Genomic DNA, 16,690 nt, shown 5'->3' with positions numbered 1-16,690 from the left:
GAATTTATGGGGTTTTAGATATTTAACATGCTTCATTCATTTTGATGTGCTTTCATATTGACTACTGTGACATCTTAATATATCCCTTTTTATGTCTTCAATGCGACCTTTTTTGTTTGTGGTTCAGGCTATCCTAGAATCTTGCACATGTTCTACCCTAAACCTAGATTCAGCCATTATTCCTGCTTTCAATGAGGACTGGTGTTTAGAGGCCACAGTCTGAGTGTTAGTATTGCTCATTGCTCATTGCTACTGGGTGAAATTGCATCTAAGCATTTTGAATTGATATCTCAGTCTGAATATTTTTCAAAAAGAAAAAAAATGAATTCATATCGATATGTTTGGTTTTTGTTTAATACTTTGATTTTAGGCCTTTATTTCATTTCTTTCATGTTGAAATTCTTTTATTTTTGATAGGGAGGGTCTTATTTATTTATTTTTAGTTGTTTGATTAATTAATTAATTTATTTATTTATTTAGGTTTTCTTATTTATGCTATTACAGTTGTCCCAATTTTCCCTCTTTCTTCTCCATCCACCCAGCCCACCCTCCACTTCCTTAGTCAGTCCCCATTCTATTGTCCATGTCCATAGGTCCTTCAAAAATGTTCGTGGACTAATTTCTTCACATTTTTTAAAATTAGTCCCAACCTCTCTCTTCCCCTCTTGCAGCTGTCAGTCTATTCCATGATTCTGTGTCTCTGGATCTGTTTAGCTCATTAGTATATTTTGTTCATTAGATTCCTGTTATAAGTGAGATCATATGGTATTTGTCTTTCACCAACTGGCTTATTTTGCTTGGCATAATAGTCTGCAGTTCCATCCATGCTGTCACAATAGGTAGGCACTCCTTTTTTTCTGCTGCATAGTATTTTATTATCTAAATGTATCAAAGTTTTTTAATCCATTCATCTTAGGCTTTTTTCAAACTTTGGCTATTGTAAATAGTGCTGCTATGAACATAGTGGGTTATAAATTTTTTTAAATGGGCGTTTCAGGATTCTTAGGGTATATTCCCCATAGTGGAATTGCTGGGTCAAAAGGCAGTTCCAGTTTTAATTTTTTGAGGTAATTCGACACCATTTTCCACAATGTCTGCACCAGTCTGCATTCCCACCAGTAGTGCTCCAGGGTTCTGTTTTCTTCACATCCTTCCCAGCACTTGTTGTTTGTTGATTTATTAATGATAGCCGTTTTAGCAGGTGTGAGGTCATATCTCATTGTGGTTTTAATTTGCATCTCTCTTATGGCTAGTGATGTTGAGCATTTTTTCATCTGTAGGCCATCTGTATGTCCTCCTTAGAGAAGTGTTTATTCAGGTCTTTGTTCATTACAACATTAGAAATTACTTAATTTGCTTGATCCCACAACATACTTAAATAATTTCAAAATAATAATACTATTACTACTAATAAGACTATTGAATTGGGTTTGACTTCTTTGCAACTCTGTACTTAAAATATATCTCTCTGTATAAATTGTAAAAAAAATTCTAATGTCACTCAAAATAATCTTTTTAATGTGATCATATTACCTATGTGACATACATTTTGGTTTTGTTTATGAGTTGCTTTATTTTAATTTGTTTTTTAAACATTTATATCATTACTGTAATTCCTAAGTCAAAAATAATAAGGGATATTTCACAGAAGTGATGTTATTCCTCTAGTGTTTTCTTCTACCTTCTTTAGGTCATAACTTTGTTAGTTTTTGGCTTATCTTTCCTGTTTTTCCTGTTATAATTATAAGCAAGAACCAATGTATTTGTATTTCCTTTCCTTACAAAACAGACTATTTTATTTATATAAATGTTTTTACTCCTTGCTTTTTTTCTTTTAACAGTGGATCTCTAGAGCTTAGAGATTACTCTGTATAAATAAGAAATGCTCTTTTAATATTGAAAAGAACTTTTAAGGAAAGTAAATTTATTAAAATAAATTTAATATTAATATATATTTCTGTATTCTTTTATTGCCCTATTTAAGCTTATTTACAGATAATTTTTAAAATTGAAATAAAGGAATTTAGTGAACGAAATTAGTAAATTTTATATGCTATTCATGCATGGGGATATCTTTAGATCTTTCAATGTTTCAAAATAATTTTTTAAAGTTACAGCATAAAAGAAATATTTGATGCTATTATACATTTTATATTCATGTTCTATATTCAGTTTCACAGGTGTAAATCCTTCTTTTTTTTTTAATTAAGCTTCAAGTGGAAATAAAGAAATCATTTCACATATTAGTCAACATGGAGGAAAATGGCCTTACTGGTTTAAAAAGATGGGTGAGTTACTCTGAATGTTAAAAATTATATCAGCCCTCGCTGGTGTAGCTCAGTGGATTGAGCATGTGCCTGTGAACTAAAGGATTGCGGTTCGATTCCTGGTCAGGGCGCATACCTGGGTTTTGGGCTAGTTCCTGGTCGGGGGTATATGGGAGGCAACCATACATTGATATTTCTCTCCCTCTCTCCTTTCCTCCCCCTCTAAAGATAAATAAATAAAATTTAAAAACATTATATCAATATTATGCTATTGAGAAGATTTATAATATCTTCTTAATTTTTCCAGAAAATATTCAGAAGTTGGGGTCTTATACATTGAAATTACAAGTTGTATTGAATGAAAGTAATGCAGACACTTATGCTGGAAGACCACTACCATCTAAAGCAATTAAATTTTCTGTTAAAGGTAAGCAAAACACTAATGCATAACTACATACTAAAGGTGCCATTTTAAATTAAGAAAGAATAGATAATTTAGTAAAAGATGTTCAGGCAATTGTGTAAGCATTTTGATCTTAAAGGGACCTTGTAATTCTTCTGGACAATTATATTTCTTCTCTATTTTGAAGACATCATTGTTTCTAACTTTCATTGTTGCTGGTAAAGTCTAAAGCTACTCCGATTCCTGACCTTTGTATGTGATCCCTTCTTCTCCAACACCCATGTATTTGGTGAATCTGGGGGTTTCTTTGTCTTAATTTCTGAAATTTTAAATTCTAAGAATTTTCCTTGAGTTACTTTGATATCCTACTCTGTCTTTCTACAACATCTGATATTAGATGCTGGACCTCTTGACTGATATACTGGTACTGGTTTTTCGGTTTTTTAAAAAATATATCTCATTGATTATGCCATTAGAGTTGTCTTTCCCCCCTTTCATTCCTCTCCACCCTGCACACTCCCTTCCCCACCATTTCCCCCCCTTTCATTTATGTCCACATGTCTCAAGTTCTTTAGATTCTATATTTCCCATACTATTCTTGCCCTCCCCCCTATCTATTTTCTACCTACTGTCCATGCTATTTTCTGTACCTTCTCCCCGCTTCTCCTCCTCCCACTCCCCTGTTACTAACCCTCCATGTGATCTTCATTTCTGTGGTTCTGCTCCTGATCTAGCTGTCCTCTTGGTTTGCTTTTGTTTTAGGTGTGGTTGTTAATAACTGTGAGTTTGCTGTCCTTTCACTGTTCATATTTTTCATCTTCTTTTTCTTAGATAAGTCCCTTTAACATTTCATATAATAAGGGCTTGGTGATGATGAACTCCTTGAATTTGACCTTATCTGAGAAGCACTTTCTCTGCCCTTCCATTCTAAATGAAAGCTTTGCTGGATAGAGCAGTCTTGGATATAGGTCTTTGGATTTCATGACTTGGAATACTTCTTTCCAGCCCTTTCTTGCCTATAAGGTCTCTTTTGAGAAATCTGCTGACAGTCTGATGGGAACTCCTTTGTAGGTACCTGTCTCTTTATCTCTTGCTGCTTCTAGAATTCTCTTCTTATCTTTCATCCTTGGTAATGTAATTGTGATGTGCCTTGGTGTGTTCCTTCTTGGGTTCAACTTCTTTGGGACTCTCTGAGCTTCCTGGCTTTCCTGGAAGTCTTTGGGGAAATTCTCCTTTATTATTTGTTCAAATAAGTTTTCCACTTGTTGCTGCTGCTCTTCCCCTTCTGACACCCCTATAATTCAGATGTTGGAATGTTTATATGTGTCCTGGAGGTTCCTAAGCCTCTCCTCATTTTTTTGAATTCTTGTTTCTTCCTTCTTTTCTAATTCTATGTTTCTTTCTTCCTTCTGGTCCACTCTATTGATTTGAGTCCCAGTTTCCTTCTCATCACTACTGGTTCCCTGTACATTTTCCTTTATTTCACTTAGTGTAGCCTTCATTTTTTTCATCTAATTTGTGAGCAAACTCAACCAATTCTGTGAGCATCCTGATACCAGTGTTTTGAACTGTGCATCTGATAGGTTAGCTATCTCTTCATTGCTTAGTTGTATTTTTTCTGGAGCTTTGATCTGTTCTTTTATTTGGGCCATTTTTTTTGTCCTGATGCGCCTGTTCGGTAGTAAGGGGCGGAGCCTTAGATGTTCACTGGGGGTGGGTTGTGACGATGTATTTGATGCAGGGATCCGAGAGGGAACAATGGTGCCTGCTCCCCTCTCTGCCAGATTTCAGTCACTTCCCCCACTTCCCACAAGCAAATTAGGCCCTTTTGGGACTGATTCCCATGTGGGTGGGTTTATGTACGTTCTGTCACCCTGTGGGTCTCTCCAGCAAACTTTTCTCTGAGTCTGGGAGTTTCTTCTGGTGCTGCCTCAACCCCTACAGATGTTTTCCATCAGTGGTTTGAGGCTTTATTTCCCCTTGCATTCTGTCCTGCTCCCCAGTTGTTTCTTCCAGTTTATCTGAGAACGAATATAGGACCCCCAGTCTGCAATCTGCCGCATCGCTGGGTCCACCAGTTGCTGCCTTGCCACAAGTCCTCTCTGCCCAGCTTCCTGTCCACCTCTCTTACCAGTCTGGATGAACATTTCTTCTTTAACTCCTTGGTTGTCACACTTCTCTACAGTTTGGTTTTCTGTCAGTTCTGGTTGTTTTTTATTTTTAAATTGTTGTTGTTTCCTTTTGGTTGTGCAAGGAGGCGTGGTATGTCTCCCTATGCCTCTGAAAGTCTGTGTATTGAAGGGTTTTTTTCCTGCTGTGATTTTATGTTAATATCAGTGGTGGTTTTTCTTGAAGCTTTTTCAAAATTTACTGATTTTTAGAGAGAGGGAGAGGAAGGGGGTGCAGAAAGAGAAACATCAGTTCATTGATGCGTTTATTTAGGCATTCATTTGTTGATTCTTGTATGGTGTCCTGATTGGAGATTAAACTCAAAACCTTGGTTTATCAAGATGACACTGTAGCCAACTGTGCTACTCTTTTAAACTCTTTATTCGTGGTTTATTTTCCTCCATGTTGATTTTTTTGTTGTGTTGACTTTGGGTCTTTCTTATTAGATACTCTTTTACCTGGCTGCTCACATTTGAGAATAGGACATTGAAAGCTTTTGTTCAAGCAAATTATGGTATGGAAATTTTTAGGTTTTTTTTGTCTTTATTCAGATTCCCCAGAGTGGAGCCTTCCTTTTTAGGAAGGTAAAAACCTGACTGCCAATGTTTTGGAAGCCATGCTGGGGAAGATTGTTGAAGGGTTTCACATTTAGTAGATAATCTTTTACTTATTTTCCTATTTTCAGTAACTTAGGACACTTTTGGTAGTGATATTTGCCTCACTTCTTAGACCTTTTTTTTTTTATCTTCCCCAGACTGTGTCTTCTCCATCTATTGCTGGGGCTGAGGGAGGCAGTCGACTGGCTTTGCGTATTGAGGGGTGGGAATCTGTGACACTGTTTCTTAGACTTCAGCAGGTCTTCCTTTTTTATTTCACTTTCACTCCAACTTGATAACAACCATTCCTGAGACTTTGGGTGTCCTACAGAGTGAATTAAGTTATTGTCTCCTTACTTTGCTGTGAATAAGGATTTGAGGTTCTTGGGTCTTCATATAACAGTAAGTCAGTGACACTTAACTATACATTCTTCAGGTTTCAAATTAGGTAACTTGTCTTTTTGTTGTTGTTGTTTTATTATTTATGCTGTTACAGTTGTCCCAGTTTTTTCCACCTTCACCCTCTTCTTTGCAGCCCACCTCCACCTATTTCCATAGTCAGTCCCACGCAGTTGTCCTTGCGTCCTTCATATATGTTCTTTGACTAGTCTCTTCGCCTTCTTTTAAACAGTTCCCACTTTCCTCCTCCCCTCTTACAGCTATCAGTCTCTTCCATGATTCTGTATATCTAGTTCTGTTTTGCTCATTAGTTTATTTTGTTCGTTAGATTCCTCTAACTGAAATAAGCCAATTAGTGAGAGGCAAATACCATATGATCTAACTTGTAAGAGGACTTGCATTTTTAGTTATTTAACAGAGATGGCTGAAACTGTTAGACCAGAGATGACTTTTTGAGAACACCTGGTTTAGAAGAGGCTTTACATATTCTGGGTTTTAATCCTGTGTTGAATGTGTTGCAGTTATTTTCTCATATAGGATTTTTAACTTTGTTTATTTTATCTAATGAGATATTTTAAACTTCATCAAATAAAATTTTTTATATCTACTATGTGTTTTGCCTACTACTACTATTATGTACTAATAATGTTTTGCCTATTTTTCCTATGATATGATTGTAAGCATATTCTTTATTATCTCATTCTAGAATTTTACTTTTATGTATGATATGAGATAGAGATCTAACTAACTTTATTATTTTCCCAAGCGGATTATAAATTTGTGTAATTTTTGGTGCAAATTTATCTTTATCATCATTTAATTTCCCATATGTAAATGAGTCTCATTATGACCTACAATGAATTTTCTTACCAATGAATTTTATTTTTACTTTTTTTTAAAGAGGGTAAGCCAGAGAAATTTTCATTTGGTCTTCTGGATTCTCCTTTTCGCGTTGGAGTTCCATTCAGTATCCCTCTGGAGTTTCAGGATGAATTTGGTCATACTACTCAACTAATAAATGATATTCAGCCCGTTCTTGAAGCAAGGTAATTTGAGAGATCATTGTGTATTTGATTGTCCATATTTGCTAAGCATTACCTCTTTTCTTTTTCCCCCTTAAATATTTTGTAGTTACCTTCAGTATTATCATTAAAATATGTAGGTTTTTATGATATCTGGGGATTTATTTACCCCCAGCCTATATCATCTGTGACTATGGGGTCATGTATAAATTTACCTGGTAAAGTTTATGTTTTGACTGAATTACCGTTAATGTTGTTTAGGTAATCCTGATAGCTCTGTCTTTTTTACTCCATTTCTTTTTGGCAAGTATGATACGTCTCCTGGTAATTCATTGTTAATTATAACATGTTTATTTTGTTGTTTGCTCATAAACTATGGCCATTTAAACTGAAAAATACTGCTTAGTAGATTTTTAACTTAATGCAATTTATTTTGGTTTGTTTTAAAATCTATAACAGTAAAGTATATGCTTTCCCTGCAAATTTGAGTCCTTCCTTAGAATTTTACCTAATAGTCCTTTAAAGTGATGTGATTGGCTTATACAAAGAAATAGCTCTGAGAAACTTAACAGTGTGTCCAGTGATGTCATTAAGGAGGTTCAGTATTTTCCATTACTTCTTTTTGTGGTGCCTAGGAAGAAATTCTTGATCAGTTTAAAGAGCGTGAACATGAGCATGATGGTTGGATTTCATTTTTCCATTGGCTGCCATATTTGTCTTTCTGGGCCCACTTTTTCTGTATGCTTTCTTTTGTTGTTTGTATCTATTTTTTCCTTGTGCTTTAATCATTTCCTCTTTCATGATTTGAACATGTACTATATTCCAGGCATTTGCTAACTGGAGATGTAGAAGTGAATAAAGACATTGTATTTACCTTCTAGAAGCTCATAGATTAGTGAAGGTAATTTTAGTGTCTAGATTTATACCATGGTTAACTTACTGAAAAGCAATACATAGGTATAAAAAATATTCTTTTTTAAATTATTTTTTAAATATATATTTTATTGATTATACCATTACAGTTGTTCTATTCCCCCCTTCATTCCCCTCCACCCGCACACTGCCTCCCCCACCATTCTCCCCCCTTAGTTTATAACCACGTGTCTCAAGTTCTTTAGATTCTATATTTCCCCCACTATTCTTGCCCTCCCCCTATCTATTTTCTACCTACCATCTATGCTATTTTCTGTGCCTTCTCCCCCCTTCTCCTCCTCCCACTCCCCTGTTTCTAACCCTCCATGTGTTCTTCATTTCTGTGGTTCTACTCCTGATCTAGCTGTCTTCTTGGTTTGCTCTTGTTTTAGGCGTGGTTGTTAATAACTGTGAGTTTGCTGTCTTTTCACTGTTCATATTTTTTATCTTCTTTTTCTTAGATAAGTCCCTTTAACATTGCATATAATAAAGGCTTGGTGCTGATGAACTCCTTGAACTTGACCTTATCTGAGAAGCACTTTCTTTGTCCTTCCATTCTAAATGAAAGTTTTGCTGGATAGAGGGATCTTGGATGTAGGTCCTTGCCTTTCATGACTTGGAATAGTTCTTTCCAGACCCTTCTTGCCTATAAGGTCTCTTTTGAGAAATCTGCTGGCAGTCTGATGGGTACTCCTTTGTAGGTGACTGTCCCCTTACCTCTAGCTGCTTCTAGAATTCTCTCCTTCATTTTCATCTTGGCTAATGTAATGATGATGTGCCTTGGTGTGTTCCTTCTTGGGTCCAACTTCTTTGGGACTCTCTGAGCTTCCTGGATTTCCTGGAAGTCTATTTCCTTTGCCAGACTGGGGAAGTTCTCCTTTATTATTTGTTCAAATACGTTTTCCACTCGTGGCTGTTTCTTTCCCCCTTCTGGTACCCCTATAATCCGGATGTTGGAACGTTTAAAGATGTCCTGGAGGTTCCTAAGCCTCTCCTCATTTTTTTGAATTCTCATTTCTTCATTCCTTTCTGGTGGGATGTTTTGTTCTTCCTTCTGGTCCATTCCATTGATTTGAGTCCCCGTTTCCTTTCCATCACTATTGGTTTCCTGGACATCTCCCTTCATTTCAATTAGTTTAGCCTTCATATGTTCCTCTAGTTTGTGACTATAATCAACCAGTTCTGTGAGCATACTGATAAACAGTGTCTTGAACTGTGCATCTGAGAGGCTGGCAGTCTCTTGGTCGCTTGGAGTTATGGGCTCTGGGGGTTTGAGTTCTTCTTGAGCCATCTTTGGAACTGTTCGCGCCTGTTCTGGAGCAGGATCGGAGCCCTAGGTGTTCACCAGAGCAGGGCAACTCAGTTGCTGGGTTGTGACGCTGTATGTGGGGGCGGGGCCAAAGAGGAGCAATGGTGCTCCTGTCTGCCTCCACCTCCGCCGTTGCCGCTCCCACAGATGCCGCAGCTGCCACCGTCACCGGGGCCCACGCATTTCTTCCCACTGCACGGGAGTGTGCCACCGCGGTCAGCCCTCCACCACAGGGTTCGCCCGCTGGGGCCTGCGCAGTCCGTCTCACTGTGCGTGAATGTGCGACCACGGTCAGTCTGCCCCGCACCCTGACTGTGTCCGGCCTGCCTGCGGGCCTGCGTCGGGGGATCTTTCCTGCCCGACCCTCCCCCGCTGCTGGCTCCGCCCCTCTTACCGTCCTGGTTGAAAGGTTCCTTGTTGTCGGACTTCCGTACAATTCAGTTTTCTGTTCTTTGGCTGTGTCTTTGTTCTCCAAACCTTTGTTGTATTCAAACTTGGTTGTGGGAGAAGGCACAGTGTTTCCACCTATGCCTCCATCTTGGCGGAAGTCCCATATAAAAAATATTCTAAATTAATTTTTTATTTTTATATTCTCTTAGGTTTCAAAAGTAATTCTAGTGTTTTGACATCTCGCATTCATTTGAATGTGAAGCAGTAATGGAAGTAAGAGTTGAATACAGTTGACTCTTGAATAGCAGGATGAGAGTTGCCGGCTCCTACACTATCAAAAATTCTCGTTTAACTTCTAACTCCCCCAAGACTTAACTGACAGCGACCTGTTAAATGGAAGTCTCACCAATAACAGTCAATTAACACATATTATGGATATCATATGTATTATTACTCTATTCTTTCCAAAAAGTAAGCTTGGAAAAAGAAAATGTTAAAGTCATAAGGAACATAAAATTACATTTACAGTATTTATTTTTAAAAATCTGCACATAAGTGGAACTGCACAGTTGAAGTCCATGTTATTCAAGGGTTAAGTGTACTTAAACATGTTTATTCAAAATTAAAACACTAAAAAGAATCCCATCTAGTCACAAATGGGAAATATTAGTGTATTAGTTCACAGCTATAACTGGTTATAACTTCCATCTTGTTCTTTACAAAAAATTTGTATGATTGATTTTAGAGAGAGGGGAAAGAAGTGGGGGATGGAAGAGAGAGATGGATTTGTTGTTTCACTTATTTATACATTCACTGGTTGATTCTTGTATGTGCTGTGACCAGCGGTTGAACCCACAACCTTGCCATGTCAGGATAGCAGTCTAACTAACTGAGCTATCAAGCCAGGGATCCATCTTATTCTCGATAGGATATTCTTATAAATGAAGTCTCTATCACATATATGTTGTCACATATATTTTAGATTTTAGACTTGAAAAAAATTTTCGGCTCTGTGAATTTATCTTTAAAAAGTATGGCCATTATCTGAGTGGGTTTCTTGTGGAGGTTTTTTGTTTGTTTTGCGGTTTTTTAGCATTATTTATATTTTTTAAAATTATTCACATATATTACCTAAAGAACCAAACTTTTTATAAAGCTTGTTATAAAAGAGAACACTTCCTCCTCCTTGTGCCCTCTCTACTGATCCATTACCCACATCTCAAGAAGCGAACCATTGTCAACTTTTGCACTAAAATCTTTTAGTAACAGAAAAGAGTTATTTCTAAGTGACTTTGTATTGCTCCTTCTCGATTTCTGTTTTTTGTAGCTTTAAACATCCATTAATTTATGGTGATAGAAGATGAGACTAACTCTCTTGATACCATTTCTATTACAAACAAGCCTTTTTTCCCTTTCCTTCTTTCTTCATTCAGTAAAGTTATATTCTGTCTTGATCAGTATCTAGTGTTTATTTTATTATAGGTATATATAAATGCTAGTCACTTTCTTTATTGTACAACTTTGTTCTTGTTACACTTTTTCTTTGCTAAGTTTATTACAAATTACTCCCTAAGTTTTATGCCAATTGTCTGGTCTCTTAAGATGTTTGGGTGCTTAGATAATCTATTAGTTTCATGTGCTTGGAGACATCTCTCTTGGAATTTGTCTTATGTTCCAATCTAGATCATTTGTTTTTAGGCTTAACAGTTATGATCTGTAACCTTAGACAAATAAAATAATTTTGTTTTTGAATAAACACTAAGGTAGAATGTTATGCTCATCCTAGGCAATTTAATAAAGAAATTGCAAAGACAGTAGGAAATCTTACTCTCAGTATTGTTAAAACAGTATGCATATTTTCAAGATAAATTGTTGAGTATCTTTATGTCTGGATGTAGGGTTTGAAATTTGGAAACAGCCAACTGTAAGTTAGGCCCAAGAAATGGGGAGACAGGGCTTTGTCTTCTTTAATGATTACACTTCAGAGAAATGGCTTTGGAGTTTCTGAGGAAATACTCCTGAATTGTGAACCTTTAAAGTAGCTTATTTTATTTAGCATTTAATATTTCATGGGTCCCCCATTTTTTAAAAAGAATCCCATGTCCCTCTCCTTTTGCTGAAGGACATCCTTCACTGTTTTCCTAAGAAAGGGGACATAGGGAATAAAATTATTGCTCTTTATTCTACCCTGATACGTGATTTATTTTTTTAAATTTTATTGTATTTTAATTGTTGTTCAAGTATAGTTTTCTGCCTTTTACCCCCATCCTAGCCCCTCCCCCCATGATACTGGATTTATTGAATTGAACATTGGGCCCTGTTTCCTGTCGAAATTAGGAAAGCATTGCTCCATTTCTGCCTTTGAGTTTTCCCTCTTGCTGATAAATTTAAACTTGATTAATTTTTCTTTTTATTTTTTCTGTGTATTGTTTCTGGATGCTTATAGGATTTACTTCTTTTTCTTAACAGGGCAAAATTTTGTAGCAATACATGTCTGTATAGATCTCTTCATTATTTGAAATACTCGGTTGGCCAAAAAGTCCTTATTTTTTTTCCCATAAAATAAAAGGCACAGTTTTGATTTTCTCCAATAACTTTAGTGATGTGGATATTTTGAGTATGTCAGCTCTCTCCCACTTGGTATAACATTGATTGTTCTCAAGTAATATCTTGATTTGATCGCTATCAGCTTCATCTGCTTTGACACATTTGGTCAATTGCAGCACCTTCTCTGTACACTGCACAAAACTTTTTTTTTATTTTTGTGTTTCAGTTGCATTTTTTACCTTTCTTGAAATAATACAACATAATATGCCAAAAATATGTATTTTCTTCCATCTTCAATACTATAATGGCAACACGAAAATTTACCAATTTTGATAAGATTTCTTAAGATACGTACTGATGTGACAGCTGTCACAATACAGTCTAACAAAATTATTTAGAATGAAGTTAAAGACAACTAAATACTACTAGAGTCATCATATGGGAGAAAAACAAACAGAACATCTTGGCCAACCTAATACTTCATTCTCTGCCTTTCATTATCACTGTTTTGTCTTTCTGGGATTCTTATTTATTTGCTATTGAACATTCCAGACTAGTTCTCTGATTTTCTTAATTTCTTTATTTTTCTTAATCTTTTTGTGTTTGTTCTGCTTTAGCTTCTGACAGATTTTTCTTAGGTTTATAACTTTTCCATTGAATTTTTCCTTTCTGTGATACTTTTAGTTTCCAAGAATTCTTCCTGGTTTTCTTAATGCTCTTTTTAGATCTCCTTTTTGTTTTAAAAATGTAATACTTTTTTTTCATTGATAAATAATTGGTAGGTTTTTTTAAATGTAAATAAAACTCCACCTACAGTCTCTGTTTTCTCCAAGTTAGTTGTTTTATGTTGGTTTTTCATCTCTTTCTTTCAGGTAATCATTGCTTCTCTGCTTATAATTGAGTAGAGAACTAAACTGCAGATAGGAGATTTAGCATGTAGGAGATGCTGTTGACCATGAACTCTGCTATAGGATGATCTGTCTGTGACACTTTCTTGGGGATAAATACTATTGTCAGTATCTTTAGGTCTTTTTTTCTTGGGTTGGACTATTTTCTTGAAGAAAAATCTTTAATTTCTTGCCTGGAAGGGAGTAGTAGTTTGGCTGTCCAGGTTAACTCATCCAGTAATAAGGCTGGGGTAGTATGGGTATAGGAAAGTCTCAGCATCTATATACATTTGTTCAGGATTACCTCTTAACACTGTTCTTTTTAGTATTTTACCCTCTCTTTCAATTTACATGCTTTCCCTTGGTTCAGAGAGTGTCTGCTTTAGACATTTTCAGATAATAACCTTTTAGCCATCTGCCAGAGACAGAGAGGGAAGATACGAGGATATAAAGTTGCACATTTATTTGTTTTCTTACTTATCTATTTATTTTGTTTTTCTCTTTTGACTTCACTTTTAGAAATACCTAATACCTCTAAAAGTGAGTACTTGAGTGATACCTGGGAATTCTGTGGTAGAGATTGGTTTCCAGCTTTTTCTGTTGCTGTTTCAGGGGTTAGGGTTTTTTTTTGTTGGTTTTTGTTGTTGTTGAGACTACTAGGTCATTTACTACTGTCAGTCCTGTGTTGTAGAAAGTTTTGTCCTTTTCTTCCTGTCTTCATCATTTTTAACAGTAAATTAAAGAACTCTTTGCTCTGATGGTGTGGCTCAGTGGATTGAGTGTTGGTCGCTGGTTTGATTCCCAATCGAGGCACATTACCCCGGTTGCAGGCCAGGTCCCCGGTAGAGGGTGCTCAAGAAGCAACCACACATTAATGTTTCTCTCCCTCTTTTTTCCTCCCTTCCCCTCTCTCTAAAAATAAATAAATGAAATAAAGAAAGAAAAGAAAAGAAAAAAACACTCTTTGTTGTCATATTTCTTAAGTTTTATGAGATAGTGAAAATAGCTGTGTGCCTTTAATGTGCCGTTTCCCCTGAGGAGTTTATTTTATTTTATATCCTGTTTTACATGGTCCCCCCTCTCCCCAAAAGCACATTGTTTAATCTTCAAAATTCATTCGGAAATACTTGTAAATACTTAAATTTCATTCTTCAGAAAAATTAGGCTTTTTCTTTTTTTAAAAAATATTTTATTTATTTATCTTTAGAGGGGAAGGGAAGGAGAGAAGGAGAGAAATATCAATGTATGGTTGTCTCTCATGAGTCCCCTGCTGGGAACTGGCCTGCAACCCAGGCATGTGCCCCGACTGGGAATCGAACCTCGATCGTGTGGTTCGCAGGCCCGCGCTCAATCCACTGAGCGACACCAGCCAGGGCTGGCTTTTTCTTTTTTTAATTTTAAATTTTTTTGTTCAGTTACAGTTGCCCTGCTTTTCCCCCCAAATTAGGCTTTTTCTTTATCACACTATACTTTTCCTTTTTTCTTCACCTTACCCCTTGACAGAGTAGAAGGTTTACACTATAAGGATCTCCACATATTCAAAGATGATTTAGAAATCAAATTGCCCATGGCCGTAAATTAGGTAGCTCAGTGTATATTCTTACAAGATTACATCCTTACAAGGCTGTACTTCATTTTTTGGACACCATCTATATTTGGCATTCAGTTTAATAGGTGGCAAAAATCCTCTAAAATCCCATTCAGTGAAAGGTTTGCAAGAATCTATGGGAAAGTCTGAAGAAATGCTTAAACCTGGCCTATTTGGATTTTTCTCCAGGACTGTATGCATGGTTAGCATTTGCTTATTTCCTACTTTGTATCTTTACTATTTCAATGTATGAAGACTTACATTTTACAGTATATATATCATTTGCAGTGTTTGGCTTACTGATATCACTAATATTTGTTGGATGATTTTTCTGTGGGGAGGAAATTCATATGAATTTGCTTTTCTCTTCAGTTATTTCTTCCTATTTTTAAAAATACTGTTTTATTTTTAAACAAATTAAACATGCTAATGGCATATGAGAAAATAAACCACTTTTGCAGCTTATTTTTAGGCAATAGAGGGGAAGTTACAAACTAATTTATTTTTTTTTCAGTGGTTTATCTTTACAATATGAAGAACTAACCAAGGGACCAAATTGTGTAATTAGAGGTGTTACAGCTAAGGGCCTTGTAAACTCTTGTCAAGGCAAGGTAAGCATTGTACATAAATGTTACAGTACATGGTTATTATGTAGTAAGAATGAAATTGTAAATTTAAAATTGAATAACCTATTTTTATAACAAGATGACTGTGATGTTGGATTTTTAGAAATTAGTGAGGATCATGTTACCTGACTTAACCATTTACATCTCTAAGAAAAATCATGTTTGCTACTGTTAATTAAATATTTTCAACTGTATTATCTTTATTTCAGTCTTTTCACATTCAAAGCCATTTTTTCAATAGTTATTCAGTACTATATCATTTCTTTTTAAATGAGATTTTTGAATTACAGTTTACTTTTAATATTATTTTGTATTGGTTTCAGGTATACCGCATAGTGGTTAGACAGTCACAGACTTTATGAAGTGTTCACCCAGTGTGTCTAGTACCCACTTTTCTCTTTCCATCCTTTTTGTATTCTTAGGAACAAATACATGAGAAATTTTAGCTCACTTGTGTAAACATATTGGGTCAGGTATTTGGATAAAGGAAGGTGTCTGGGAGGGATAAGATTAGGGAAAGTAAAGCCAATTGGGTATGTAAAGCAGCTAATAGATTTGTATGACTAAAGGAAACACTGTGGATAATAACTTAAGTAATGTTACTTTTTTTCACTGTATCATATCACTTCAATATATTTAATTTTTTTTCCTCTCAAAATGATGTTTAAAATAGAACATGTGAATTTAAGTACTGTCTACTCTATTTTGGTGTATAATCAAATGAAAGATAAAGTTTTGTACATCTTTTTGAATTCAGATTTCCTTGAACTAAGAACTTGAATTCATGGAAAGTTTGATTATTATTAGATAAACTTACCAAAAACATTTCTAGATTATAAAAAACTTTTAAATTTGGAATAACATTCTGTTTATATAAGTTAGAAACATAGTACACAGAGTTCACATATACTCTTTACCCAGCTTCCTTTATAAGCATCTTATGTAACCGTCCTATATTTATCTACACTAAGAAATGAACATTGATACACTACTCTTAACAATACCATGGGCTATATTTACATTTTTTCAGTTTGTTTCACTAGTGTGTTTCTTTCCCCTGTACCTGGATCTAATCCAGAATACTATGTTGTATTTGGAGATTTTTAGATTTTTTTTCACTTGACTATTTTCTTATATTTTTTATAATGTCCATCCTGATTTTGGTCATCATTCATGGTTATGCCTTATAAATCTGAAGAAACTATTGTCTGTAAAGAAGCAATGTTAATATTTTTCCCTCCGTCCCTTACATACATGTATATAATTTCAGTCATTACAAAATTGCTAAGTAGATTTCTTTAATGGTATGAAAATAAAAAGCAAAATAAATAAAAATTGAGGTGATAAAATACTCAAGTATTTACATAATACTTGGATTTGATTAATTTATTTCTACAGAATTTTAATCTGAAGGTTGTTCTTCCGGGTTTAAAAGAAGACTCACAGATTTTGAAAATTAGATTACTACCAGGTAATATTTTAAGAAATATACCTAATACTTACCTTTTAAATAAAATTCTTATGGTAATGTATGATATGAATATAAAGGTGAAGTATCTTTGGGTTTGATTATGG

At 35.3% G+C, this 16,690-nt stretch overlaps 1 protein-coding gene across 1 annotated transcript in view; it reads left to right on the top strand.

Annotated features, from left to right (window-relative positions):
* SMCHD1 (structural maintenance of chromosomes flexible hinge domain containing 1) overlaps positions 1-16,690 on the top strand; it is a 156,031-nt gene that overhangs the window by 53,309 nt on the left and 86,032 nt on the right. The window contains exons 18-22 of the mRNA XM_037060710.1: positions 2,211-2,288; positions 2,575-2,694; positions 6,736-6,880; positions 15,004-15,100; positions 16,514-16,586. Coding sequence (XP_036916605.1) covers positions 2,211-2,288; positions 2,575-2,694; positions 6,736-6,880; positions 15,004-15,100; positions 16,514-16,586 — 513 coding nt within the window. The remainder of the gene's footprint in view (positions 1-2,210; positions 2,289-2,574; positions 2,695-6,735; positions 6,881-15,003; positions 15,101-16,513; positions 16,587-16,690) is intronic.

The sequence above is a fragment of the Sturnira hondurensis genome, unplaced genomic scaffold (assembly GCF_014824575.4).
Source record: "Sturnira hondurensis isolate 20B ecotype Veracruz unplaced genomic scaffold, ASM1482457v3 Scaffold0012467, whole genome shotgun sequence".
Taxonomy (NCBI): domain Eukaryota; kingdom Metazoa; phylum Chordata; class Mammalia; order Chiroptera; family Phyllostomidae; genus Sturnira; species Sturnira hondurensis.
The sequence above is the reverse complement of the archived record's forward strand: the minus strand, read 5'-3'. Positions and strand labels throughout refer to the sequence as shown.